Raw genomic sequence first — 14,331 nt, 5'->3', positions numbered from 1 at the left:
AGTATCCTAGGATGATCCTCATTGCTTCGTTCTGCAGGTTTCCAGCCCTCCAAGCTTCCAGTCAGACACAAGAGCAAGTAGTGGCGCAGCATAATCAACCAATTATCTAATTATAAGCAAGATACATCATTTTCACAATTTTGGCATTAGCACCATACCTGGGGTGAAACCCTGCCACAACTCTAAGTGCTCTCAGCCTTTCTTTGTATTGCTGACAGTCTCGTTACAACAGGTCCAAGTAGTGGGACCTCGAAGCCTAGATACCTGCATCTGGTTACATATTCTAGAAGAAGTCCATCATGCAACTGGATCTGGCCAACTGTGCCTCTCTGTTGAGGAGGACGCCTGTTGAGCATCTTTGTTTTATCAGTAGAGTTTATCAACCCCAGGTCCTGACACGAGGCTAGTACATGATTAAGGATGTTTTGGGTGATGGAGAATCCGGTGGTGTGAATCATTATATCATCAGCAAAAACTAATCATATAATGATGGGGCTGACTAGGCACAGCATTAAGTAAAGCATTAATTAGAATATTGAATAGGGTGGGACTGAGCACATCTCTCTGTGGGGTTCCTAATTCAAAGTCTTTAGTTATACTTCTATGCTCCTGGAACAACACAGAAGGCTTTCTGTTGGACTGGTAACCTTTAATCCAGCGGAGAAGCCATCCTCCTACATCCATTCTGGCAAGTTCACTAATGATTACTTGTCGGTTGGCTACATCAAAAGCAGATTTAAGGTCAAGGAAGGTAGTGTATGAGCTGTCGGTGTGCAGGGTCAGAAAGATGGTTATGCAATGATGCACACTCCTTCAAAGCAAAAAGACAAAAATTGTTTGATCTGTGCATGAGACGATTAAGAATCAACCTCTCGAATGATTTATACAAGCAGCTAGTAAGAGATATAGAGCGAAATGAGTTTTCTTGACTGGGCTTTGGAATGGGAATAATGGGGCTGTTGGTCCAAGATTTACGGAGCTCCCCAGTTACGCAGCTCATGTTATATAATTCAAGTAAAGGATTACCTGGTACTCGACATAGCAATCTGAGATGTGGAAGAAGACACTTATGTACAGTTCAGTACATTTTTTATAGGAAACGTATCGTCACAAGTCGCTTCTTTAGTCCTAATGCAGAGATAACTAAGAAACGAGTATATGTATATATTGGCAGAAGTCGGGTGGAAAACCGCGAGGGTACTAGTAGTATAATTGTGGTGAGATGGGTTGGGTTTGAGAAGGACCTGTCGACATCATGTTACAGCGGTTTCCAGAATGGGTAATATGCTGTTAATTAGCAATTTGGATATAGTATAACTTCCAGACTTTTGACGGATAGTGTTACTGACAGAAATTAGGGCAGCCTTTATACACTTTCGACGTCTGAAATCACACACACACACAAGTGTGCAAGTTTGGGCTGATCAGAAGCTGGTACTATAGTGTCAGGTATTAGGACATCAGTTCTCAGAGTATCAGGAGCAGAGAGTAACCATCACCTTACCCCTGGGCAGGTCAGGAGCGGTTCACCTGGATGACCAGAGTATACTACAAGGACGCCCAGGGCTGCATCATCATGTTTGACCTTACCAATCGCAATTCCTTCCTCAACACACTCAAGTGGAAAAAAGATGTTGACTCTAAGTGTACGCTCAATGACGGTAGCCCCATTCCCTGCATGTTGCTGGCCAATAAGGTGAGTGGTGTTGTGTCCCCTGCATGTTGCTGGCCAATAAGGTGAGTGTTGTTGTGTCCTCTGCATGTTGCTGGCCAATAAGGTGAGTGGTGTTGTGTCCTCTGCATGTTGCTGGCCAATAAGGTGAGTGGTGTTGTGTCCCCTGCATGTTGCTGGCCAATAAGGTGAGTGATGTTGTGTCCCCTGCATGTTGCTGGCCAATAAGGTGAGTGGTGTTGTGTCCGCTGCATGTTGCTGGCCAATAAGGTGAGTGGTGTTGTGTCCCCTGCATGTTGCTGGACAATAAGGTGAGTGGTGTTGTGTCCCCTGCATGTTGCTGGCCAATAAGGTGAGTGGTGTTGTGTCCGCTGCATGTTGCTGGCCAATAAGGTGAGTGGTGTTGTGTCCGCTGCATGTTGCTGGCCAATAAGGTGAGTGGTGTTGTGTCCCCTGCATGTTGCTGGCCAATAAGGTGAGTGGTGTTGTGTCCCCTGAATGCTGCTGTCCGATAAGGTGATTATTGCAGTGTCTTTCTGTATGTTGGTGGTCAATAAGGTGAGCGCTACTAGGTCCCCTTCATGTTGTTGGTCAATAGGATGAGCGCTTTTATGTCCCCTGGATGTTGCTGGTCAATAAAATTCATTTGAGCACATGTCCTACCACCATACACCATAAAGTACGTCTAATTCAATGTAAAAGAGTCGTATAGACTATGGGTAATACTACTGAACCAAGATTGAGTTGTGCTGGGCAAACATTTCCCCTCTGTATGGCAAAGTAGCTGGTGTATAGGCAAGAAAGTAGGTGGTGTATTGGTAGGAAAGTAAGTGGTGTATAGGCAGTGGTGGACACAGCTATCCGAAAAGTTAGCTTCGCTAACCGCTAATCCGCTAACTAAAAAATTAGCTCCGCTAACGCTAAACCGCTAAACGGCCGATAAAATTAGCTGAAGCTAACGCTAAACGCTACCTTTCTACATGAATTCAGATTCGGTTTAGTTTTTTGGTCTTTTGCTTTTACTTTTAAGACTTTTAGAACAGACCTGGAGAGCTTCCTAATAAAATATAGAATGTCAAGGTCATGTGATGATCAAGTGCCGCCAGTGTGAAAATAGCGATTGTTTAATTTTGTGGTGTAACACGAGCGACCGACAAGGACACACTTGTCTCCTTGATTCTCTCCTCCGACTTGATGGTATGCACTGGGTGTTTCCTCTTAACATGCGACTTCAAGTTGTGGAGGCTCGCCGCCTGTCCCTTGATGGTCTCCTTGTGCTGGCACAGGAAGTACAAAATATTGGCGTTCTTCGTATCCCTGATTTGAGGACAATATTATCATCTAGGTGGGGCCACGGGTTCTGCGACTTATGGCCCTCAGCCTAAGGGGGCTGTATCAGCATTAAATGTTGCTTTTTTGTTTACTGTCCGATTTCCTCCAGTTTTGGTGCACAAGACAGAGTGCTTTCACTCTTTCTTGAAATTTTTTATCAAAAATGTAACTCAAACGACAACTGAGAAAAGACTGAAAAAGGACTGATTTACTGAAAATGCCCTTTGGCAGGTTTCTTGTCCTATATGGGACGACGTAAGGTTGTTTGGACACTTGGTGCCAAGAGAACAATGCTTATACGAATTTGTAATTATTACCTTTCCTCTAAATAACTTATCTTTATTTCACAAAAAAATAAAGTTTGTTAGTTCTTGGAATGTTGCAAAAAATCTGCCCTTTACTCCCACATAACTCCCAAAGTATTTGGAATATTTCCAAAAATGAATAATTGGAAATTAGAGAAATCATTATTCTACAATTTCTGTGAATATTATTACATTTAATTAAGTAATAAAGGCAGACTACGTACCGTGAAGTGAATAAGTTACTTCCGAGATATTGGCCTGGAGCGCAGGCCGGCCCACCGTCTCAAAAAAAAAAAAAAAAATCGCGAAAATCGCGTTTGTTTGGGTGTATTTCTTAGTAAACTGATGTTCTAGTGCAGTTAACCTCTTCAAAACACCGTTTTCTCTTACTCAGAGACCAAAGAATACGACATGAAGTAGTAACTTATTTATATTGAAATATTCCCGATGGTCTCTCGCCATATTATGGCTTATTTTGTTCCTTGATGTTGGTGAGGGGCTCTTGATTTAGGGAATTGGATCTGTGCTCCAGTTCCCCGAATTAAGCCTGAATGCCTTCCACATCCCCCCCCCAGGCGCTGTATAATCCTCCGGGTTTAGCGCTTCCCCTTGATTATAATAATAATAATATGGCTTATTTTATTCAGTCTAGAGTATATAACATGTTTGTATGTTATTTATAGTGTTTATTATATCATATTAGATCAATTCTGATAGATAAATAAGCCGTAGAGTTGATATATAAGCTGATATAAGCGTAATAATGAAGTAATCTCTCCTGGCACTCTCTGGAGCGGGAACACTGCCGAGCGTTCCCACATGGCTCCTGGTTGGCTCTAAGTCTACGAATAAGCTCCGCCTACTGTTTTATGATGCCAAATAGTCAGTTATTATATTAGAAAGAATAATGCAAGAAAAAGGTATAAAAAACAAGGAAAAAATTCCAAAAAATATATGGGCTGTGAGCAGACTCGCTACCCACATCGCCGTCACCATACCTGATATAAATTACTATAATTTCTTGTAGAAACGTCGTAGAACATTCATTCTGGTACCATTGTGTTGCCAAAGAGTTAAGCTATTTTTCGGTATAAATAACTCAATTTCCATAATTTTTCGATTTTTTTGGAGAGCGCGCGGAAAATTGCTATGCAGCCCCCTAAGCTGCCTCTGCTTCAACCACAGCCGCTGCAGACTCCTCAACAACACCCTCAGGCGGAACAGAAACGTCTCCCCTGTTCATAACGATAAGTGACAACGCACCCCGGTGATTGCTGACACTGTAAGCTATAACAATGCTGCTGCTGCTGCGTTGACAAGTCACGTTTAGACATAGTCAATAGCGTGCCTGATTGACTGTTGGAGAAACGCCCACAACAGACAGGAAGAAACACGTGCACCGTTGAAGAGGCATTGCTTTCCGATTACAAATAATGTATGAATCATTTTTTAGCAGACTCAAACTTAGTGGAACTTTATTTAGCGGAAGGTAATTAGTCCGCTAACGGTTTCCGAAGTTAGCAGAAACGCTAATCCGCTAAACAAAAAGTTAGTTCCACTAATTAGCGGTTAGCGGAACTGTGCCCACCACTGTGTATAGGTAAGTAATTGGAGTATAAGCAAGAGAGAGTAGGTGGTGTATAGGCAAGAAAGTAAATGGTATATAGAAAAGAAAGTAGGTCTTGTAGAGGCAAGAAAGTAGCTGGTGAGTGAACAACAAAAGTGTTGGTGTTACCCAATATATTAAAGATTTAAGGACAATTAAAATATTTAAACAAGAAGTAGAAGCCTATTATTTCTCATGGCTACAAAAAAAAAAAAGTTAAAAGTAGGCTTGATTTTTTTACATACCACCTAAGGAGGCCTGGTCACAGACCGGGCCGCGGGGGCGTTGACCCCCGGAATTCTCTCCAGGTAAACTCCAGGTAAGGTAAACCAGAAAAGCAGCTATACTATTTATGAAGAAATTATATTAATAATGCAGATACCTATGATTGTATATGCAAAACAACTACAGGGGAGCTGAATGATAGCTCTAGGCCTCTCGTGTTGCAATCACAACATCAGGAGCGTGCAGTGTTGCAGAAAAAAGGAGGAATTTCAAGTAAATACGTTCAGAGGAAGCTTCTTTCAGCGTATATGCTTGGAATTCCCCCTTTTTCTGCAACAGTGCAAGCTGCTGATGATGTGTTGATTGCAACACGAAAGGCCTAGAGCTATTATTCAACTACTCCCGTGGTTGCTGTGCATTCTGTATTGCCTGTTCGCGATTATTATTATTATTATTATATATATATATATATATATATATATATATATATATATATATATATATATATATATATATATATAATATATTATATCTATATATGCAAAACAACCACTCTGAAAGAATAGAGAAATTCCAAGCGCTTTCGTGACTACTCACATTATCAAGGAACTATGAAAGTAAAGCATCCAAGGAAGCTATATAAGGGGTCTGGCCAACACCTCACTATCAGATCCCACAACGGTTAAACACGTGACGCGCGCCGACCCAACTTGGATAGGTCCTTTGCACAACTCACCCACAAACTATTCTACCCAAGAAAATTTAAAAATTATTATTTGTCCAGTGTATTATTAAATTCTTCCCAAATTCTATTAATTATAAATGGATCTAATTTATATAAACCAAAGGAAATATTCATATTATTGTCAAAACTGCTTTTTATGAAACAAGATTCAATTATATTCCTGTCGACCATGGACTTGCTTGATACTACTTTCTCAACTTTTTGAAAATCAATTGGATGGTTAAAATCTCTTACATGAATAAATAGAGCATTGGAATCTTGTCCAGTTCTAATGCTATATTTATGTTGTTTTAATCTTAGTTCGAGATTTTTACCAGTTTGACCGTAATAAACTTTATCGCAAATTTTACAAGGAATCTTATAGACACATCCATCAGCATTTTGGGGGGAATTCTTTATCAAAAGTTTTTTTTTACTGTATCAAGATTTTTGAATACAACTTTAATATTAAAAGTCTTAAGAAGAGAAGACATATCAACCAAGTTTTCATGGTAAGGGAGAACCAACATATTTTTAGTTGAATAAGGCTGGTTGTCCCTTTTTGGATTGTAAAAAGTATTTCTAGCAACTTTAAAAGATTTATCAATTACATTTCTTGGGCATTTTAAATCATTACCTATTTCATAAATTTTGGATATTTCCTCATCTATGAACTCAGGACTACAAATTCGTAAAGCTCTCAAAAACATTGATGAGAAAACAGACAGTTTGACTCTATCTTGATGCGAGGAATAATAGTGGACATAGGAACAGTTATTTGTAGGTTTTCTGTAAATTTTAAATTTGAATTCATTATTACCCTTAATAATTAAAACATCTAGAAAAGGCAATGAGTTATTTTCTTCAAACTCAACAGTAAAGTTTATAGAATGGGCTAAGCTATTTAATTTTCCAAGGAAATGGTGTATATCTACATTTTTGGGCATAAGACACAAAATATCATCAACATATCTGAACCATTTAGCTCTATTAGGGAGGATTGTGTTAAGCAACCTTGTTTCAAAAAATTCCATGTATAGGTTACTAAGAACAGGTGAAAGAGGATTTCCCATTGCCATACCAAACTTCTGAGTGTAAAACTTATCATTAAATACAAATTTTGCATCAACAATGCAAAGTTTAATAAGTTTAATGATAGTAGGAACTGGCAATGGTAAATCATAGTTAACGAGTTCTTCAGATAAGAAACTTAATAAATCTTCAACAGGAACTTTCGTAAACAAGGAACTAACATCAAAACTAACCATTTTAAATTCATTTAAGTCAGTCAAGGAGCTTAATTTATCAACCAAGTCTATGTTGTTTTTAACATTAAAGTTAGAAATTTTGCCAACAATAGGGCTCAAAATATCAACAAGCCATTTGGATAATTTATATGAAACTGACCCTATGGAGCTAATAATTGGTCTGACTGGATTCCCTGGTTTGTGTGTTTTTATTAGTCCATACATGTAAGGTAAAGATGGATTAGTGGAAGTAAATTGTTTGACTAATTCATCTTTGCCTTTCAGTAGAAGTTTTATTGTTTTATTGAAATTGCTGTTAACGGTTTCTAAGGGATTTTTCCTAAGTTTAGAATAGGTTTCAGTATCATCTAAGAGATTATTCATTTTTTCTTGGTAATCATTTTCTTTCATAATTACTATTGCATTTATTTTGTCTGCTTTAGTAAGGCGCAAATTTTTATTGTTATTAAGTGTATCATAAGACTTAAAGAATCTCTGAGGACAATTGGGAATGTTTGGTTTTAACATAGAGTTATATACCATTCCTTTACTAATATTAATTTCATCAGAGGATAAATCAGATAGAGTCAAACTGTCTGTTTTCTCATCAATGTTTTTGAGAGCTTTACGAATTTGTAGTCCTGAGTTCATAGATGAGGAAATATCCAAAATTTATGAAATAGGTAATGATTTAAAATACCCAAGAAATGTAATTGATAAATCTTTTAAAGTTGCTAGAAATACTTTTTACAATCCAAAAAGGGACAACCAGCCTTATTCAACTAAAAATATGTTGGTTCTCCCTTACCATGAAAACTTGGTTGATATGTCTTCTCTTCTTAAGACTTTTAATATTGAAGTTGTATTCAAAAATCTCGATACAGTAAAAAAAACTTGATAAAGAATTCCCCCCAAAATGCTGATGGATGTGTCTATAAGATTCCTTGTAAAATTTGCGATAAAGTTTATTACGGTCAAACTGGTAAAAATCTCGAACTAAGATTAAAACAACATAAATATAGCATTAGAACTGGACAAGATTCCAATGCTCTATTTATTCATGTAAGAGATTTTAACCATTCAATTGATTTTCAAAAAGTTGAGAAAGTAGTATCAAGCAAGTCCATGGTCGACAGGAATATAATTGAATCTTGTTTCATAAAAAGCAGTTTTGACAATAATATGAATATCTCCTTTGGTTTATATAAATTAGATCCATTTATAATTAATAGAATATGGGAAGAATTTAATAATACACTGGACAAATAATAATTTTTAAATTTTCTTGGGTAGAATAGTTTGTGGGTGAGTTGTGCAAAGGACCTATCCAGTTGGGTCGGCGGGCGTGAGGTGTTTAACCGTTGTGGGATCTGATAGTGAAGTGTTGGCCAGACCCCTTATATAGCTTCCTTGGATGCTTTACTTTCATAGTTCCTTGATAATGTGAGTAGTCACGAAAGTGCTTGGAATTTCTCTATTCTTTCAGAGTGGTTGTTTTGCATATTCTGAAATCACCTGTTTACTGTGATCTTATTGCATATATATATATATATATATATATATATATATATATATATATATATATATATATATATATATATATATATATATATATATATATATGTGTGTGTGTGTGTGTGTGTGTAGACTTTTTTTGAACGCATTTACAGATTCATTGCTCAGAAATTCTTGCCCACCCACAGTGCCAGCTGGCTTCCCTCCCCCACCCAGGTGGCACAGAGCCAAGCTGAAACACGACATGATTGGTGTCACTGCTTCTGACAGTGACACCACCCACATAACACAGTCAAAGACTTGCAACACTACCGGACAGTGAGGCGGGATCTTAGTTTGCTAGGTTTCAAATCTTTCAGCTGCACGTGGGTCATGAAGGTTACAGTTGGCATGTATACCGACGTTAACAATAATACTGAGATAAGGATTAATGTAAAATAGTTACATATGCATTGACAATTTCACGCCTCTGTACTTATACAATGAGATTCATACCTCTATAAAGTGTATATACACAGGGAAAGATCCACGTTTGTGTATAGGCAGAGTACACGTCTCAGTGCGTATAAACTGAGATACATCTCTCTGTGTATATATACAGATTCAAATGTATTTATATGCTTTTGAGAGGTACAAACCTCAGAGTGTATATACACTGTAAAAGTATACCCTATGTATAGCCACAGCCAAGTAGATAAATTAGTAAATACTTCATGAAGCTGATTTGACGCCATGTCTAAACAGTTTTGGATTTGTAGCATATTAAATAGGGCTTAGGACATGCTAAAATATTGCAAAACAAGCGATACAACAATAAGCAAAAAAGTGACAGGGAAGCTCAAGGCCTTTCATGCATCAGCACTTCATCAGGAATTGGGTATGTGAGGAACTGCTGCTGGCTGTTCCTTCGGGCAAATTTCACAATCTTCCCCCTCGATTTTTTTTCCAATGTCCTTATATACCAAGCTCCTGACGAAGCTCTGATGCGTGAAAGGCCTTGAACTTCATATGTAGTTCTTAGTTTATTGCAAATAGTGCATTGAATGTTGCATATAGTATATCGAATATCCTATGTAATATAGTGAAAACTGCATATTGTATATGGAATGTTACATACAGTAAAGTGAATATTCCATATAGCATAATGAATCTTGCACATGGTGAGAGTAAACATCATTAGCGAACTATTTCTGCCTTCAACAGTGTGTACCCAGCTACAACTATGAACTGTGACACTGACGCAAATGTTAACAACTCAAGAAATACTACACAAGCCAAGTTACACACACTCGTTGCTTCAAAAATTTCTTTATATATAGGGAAAGAATAAAAATTAATAAGGACGGTCTTCTTCTTTCCTTCTTATTCTTCTTCTTATTATTTTGTTGTTGTTGTTATTTTGTGAAGAGCTATACCCGTAAGGTTCATATCAGCGCATGAGGAATATTTGATGTAAGATAAGGAAGATTAACGCCAACTTCTTGAATCAAGAGCCCTTCCCCAGCATCAAGGCATCCCTCCCCTTGAAAAAAAAAAGTTTTCTTCAACAGTTATTTACTCGGACCCAAACCCTAGTTACAATACTTGTAAATAGAAAGCCGTAATACAAGGTAGCTGCTGTGTACTATTTAAGAAACTATTAGAGAGAAGTAAATCGTACAGTCTGGCGAGAAATATTTCCTGGCATCAAAAATGACATCTTCAACAAGATGGCGTCCAGTGTAAACACGAGACAAGCTACCACCCTCACCCTGTGTATCACCTTGTCTGACGAAGGCATACTACCCACAGTACATACAAGTGTAGACCAAGGCGTACTACCCACAGTAGATACTAGTGTAGACGAAGGCGTGCTACCCACAGTAGATACTAGTGTAGACGAAGGCATACTAGCCCCAGTAGATACTAGTGTAGACGAAGACATACTACCTATAGTAGATACTAGTGTACACGAAGGTATATAACCCACAGTGGCTACAAGTGTAGATGAAGCTTGACTACCCATAGTTGACAGAATGTAGACGAAGGCGTACTGCCCACAGTATACACAGGTGTTGAGCAAGTTTTTATTGCGACAACGTTTTCCTCTGTGTAGAGTTTTATGGATGTCTTGGGTTTCGCTCTGACGAGAGAGGGAACCCGTTATTACTGCACCTGTGTGTGTTTCGTCCCGCCGTTTGTTACTGCTGCTGCCACACTTGCAAACCTCACGACGTCATAAATAAGCATAGGATGATGGCCTTGCTGATGTATGGGTGTGTCTGTCAGCCACGACTCCCTCTATTCTTTAACGTAAAAAAAGCACAAAAGGCAAGGCAGGTAGTTTAAGCGACAGTATACTTGGCCGGGGGGAACTGGCTTCCACCCATCTAGGAGACAGTGTGCATTGCTGCAAACGAAGAGTTTTTGATTCAGGGAATTGTATTATTTACTGCCTTAGCTCTCCTTGAGTTTGATAATTATGGAGGTGTAGGACAGTAGGTGCTACTGGGTGAGTAAGACGCTATTAATAATGTGTGTTCCGTTACAGTGTGACCTGCCACACCGCCAGGTGGACCAGCTGGAGATAGAGAAGCTGTACAAGGAGCACAACTTCACCGGCTGGACGGAGACCTCCGCTAAGGAGGGTCTCATGGTCACAGACTCCATGAGGTAACCTGTAGCACCCTCTCTCCCTCTTCTCCCTCACTGTAACACTCGTATACCTCATATTGTCACTGTGTCACATACCTCCCATGGCCACTGTGTTATATACCTCCCCTGGTCACTGTGTCACATACCTCCCATGGCCACTGTGTCATATACCTCCCCTGGTCACTGTGTCATATACCTCTCATGGTCACTGTCATATATCTCCCATGGTCACTATCATATACCTCTCATGGTCACTGTGTCATATACCTCCCAGGGTAACTATCATATACCTCCCAGGGTCACTATCATGTACCTTCCATGGTCACTATGTCGTATACCTTCCGTGGTCACTGTGTCATATACCTCCCAGGGTCGCTGCTATATACCTCCCATGGTCACTGTCGTATACCTTCCATGGTCACTGTCACATACCTCCCAGGGTCGCTATCATATACCTCCCATGGTCACTGTGTCGTATACCTTTCATGGTCGCTGTGTCGTAACATTTCATGGTCACTGTCGCATACCTCCCAGGGTCGCTATCATATACCTCCCAGGATCGCTATCATATACCTCCCAGGGTCGCTATCATACCTCCCATGGTCACTGTGTCATATACCTCCCATGGTCACTATCATACACCTCCCATGGTCACTGTGTCATATACCTCCCATGGTCACTATCATATACCTCCCATGGTCACTATCATATGCCTCCCATGGTCACTATCATATACCTCCCATGGTCACTATCATATACCTCCCATGGTCACTATCATATACCTCCCATGGTCACTATCATATACCTCCCATGGTCACTGTGTCATATACCTCCCATGGTCACTGTGTCATATACCCCCCATGGTCACTCATATACCTCCCATGGTCACTATCATACACTTCCCACGGTCACTGTGTCATATACCTCCCATGGTCACTATCATATACCTTCCATGGTCACTATCATATACCTCCCATGGTCACTATCATATACCTCCCATGGTCACTATCATATACCTCCCATGGTCACTGTGTCATATACCTCCCATGGTCACTATCATATACCTCCCATGGTCACTATCATATACCTCCCATGGTCACTATCATATACCTCCCATGGTCACTATCATATACCTCCCATGGTCACTATCATATACCTCCCATGGTCACTGTGTCATATACCTTCCATGGTCACTATCATATACCTCCCATGGTCACTGTGTCATATACCTCCCATGGTCACTATCATATACCTCCCATGGTCACTGTGTCATATACCTCCCATGGTCAGTGTCATATACCTCCCATGGTCACTATCATATACCTCCCATGATCACTCATACACTTCCCATGGTCACTGTGTCATATACCTCCCATGGTCACTATCATATACCTTCCATGGTCACTATCATATACCTCCCATGGTCACTATCATATACCTCCCATGGTCACTATCATATACGTCACATGGTCACTATCATACACTTCCCATGGTCACTGTGTCATATACCTCCCATGGTCACTATCATATACCTCCCATGGTCACTATCATATGCCTCCCATGGTCACTATCATATACCTCCCATGGTCACTATCATATACCTCCCATGGTCACTGTGTCATATACCTCCCATGGTCACTATCATATACCTCCCATGGTCACTATCATATACCTCCCATGGTCACTATCATATACCTCCCATGGTCACTATCATATACCTCCCATGGTCACTATCATATACCTCCCATGGTCACTGTGTCATATACCTCCCATGGTCACTATCATATACCTCCCATGGTCACTGTGTCATATACCTCCCATGGTCAGTGTCATATACCTCCCATGGTCACTATCATATACCTCCCATGGTCACTCATACACTTCCCATGGTCACTGTGTCATATACCTCCCATGGTCACTATCATATACCTCCCATGGTCACTATCATATACCTCCCATGGTCACTATCATATACCTCCCATGGTCACTATCATATACCTCCCATGGTCACTATCATATACCTCCCATGGTCACTATCATATACCTCCCATGGTCACTATCATATACCTCCCATGGTCACTATCATATACCTCCCATGGTCACTATCATATACCTCCCATGGTCGTCACTATCATATACCTCCCATGCTCTGACTGTATGGGAGGACAAATGCCCTTTACCCTTAAATTATTCTTAAAAAATGAGGTGATTTTTAAGAATAATTTATCGGATTTATTACAGATTGATTTCATAGAATAAAATTTAATTACAAGTTAAAGGAAAAAAATATATATTTACAAAATACAGTGGTCCCTCGATTATCGACGATAATCCGTTCCTGGAAGCCGGTCGATTATCGATATGGTCGATTTACGAATCAATTTTCCCCATAAGAAATAATGTAAATTCAATTAATCCGTTCCTGACACCCAGAAGTATTAAAACAAAAAAATTTTTTACATGAAATATTCATGTAGTACATAAACAATACAATGGGAAATGATGAATGAAACATTAACAGCATAACACTTACCTTTATTGGAGATTCTTCTTAGTGTATGAGAGACTGGAGGAGGAGGAGAGAGTGGATTGTTTATAGTTTGGAAGGGGAATCCCCTTCCAGCAACACCTCAGGTACCATTTGCTTTTCTGGGGTTGCTTCTTTTCTCTGTTTCTTAATGCCACTAGGACCAGCTTGAGAGTCACTGGAGTCCTGTCTCGCAAAATAACTGTGCAGAGAGCTCTGTTTCTGGCGTCTCTTTAAAACTTCCCTAAAATGGGCCAAGACTCTGTCACTGTACAAGTTGCCGATATGGCTTGCAACATCCTTCTCTGGGTGATGTTTCTCCATAAATCTTTCCATCTTACCCCACATAGTAAAAATCTCCTTAATTTCTGAAGAAGGCACCTTCTTCCATCTCTCTTCCTCCTCCTCTGCAGCAAGATTCTGAGCTGCGATCTGTTGCTCTTCCCGCTGAAGCTCTTGCAGCTCCTCAGTGGTTAGCTCTTCGTTGTGGTCCTCCACCAACTCTTCCACATCCTCCAAACTCACATCCAACCCCATGGAACTC

The 14,331-nt window shown here is 39.7% G+C and overlaps 1 protein-coding gene across 2 annotated transcripts in view; it reads left to right on the top strand.

The window, feature by feature from the left end:
• The window catches only part of LOC128690846 (ras-related protein Rab-7L1), a 115,074-nt gene that overhangs the window by 96,439 nt on the left and 4,304 nt on the right, over positions 1-14,331 (top strand). For both annotated transcript variants that reach the window (XM_070088254.1, XM_070088253.1), the window contains exons 4-5: positions 1,515-1,696; positions 11,157-11,278. In XM_070088254.1, coding sequence (XP_069944355.1) covers positions 1,515-1,696; positions 11,157-11,278 — 304 coding nt within the window. The remainder of the gene's footprint in view (positions 1-1,514; positions 1,697-11,156; positions 11,279-14,331) is intronic.

The sequence above is a fragment of the Cherax quadricarinatus genome, chromosome 24 (assembly GCF_038502225.1).
Source record: "Cherax quadricarinatus isolate ZL_2023a chromosome 24, ASM3850222v1, whole genome shotgun sequence".
Classification (NCBI taxonomy): Eukaryota; Metazoa; Arthropoda; class Malacostraca; order Decapoda; family Parastacidae; genus Cherax; species Cherax quadricarinatus.
This window is presented reverse-complemented; position numbering and strand designations above follow the sequence as displayed.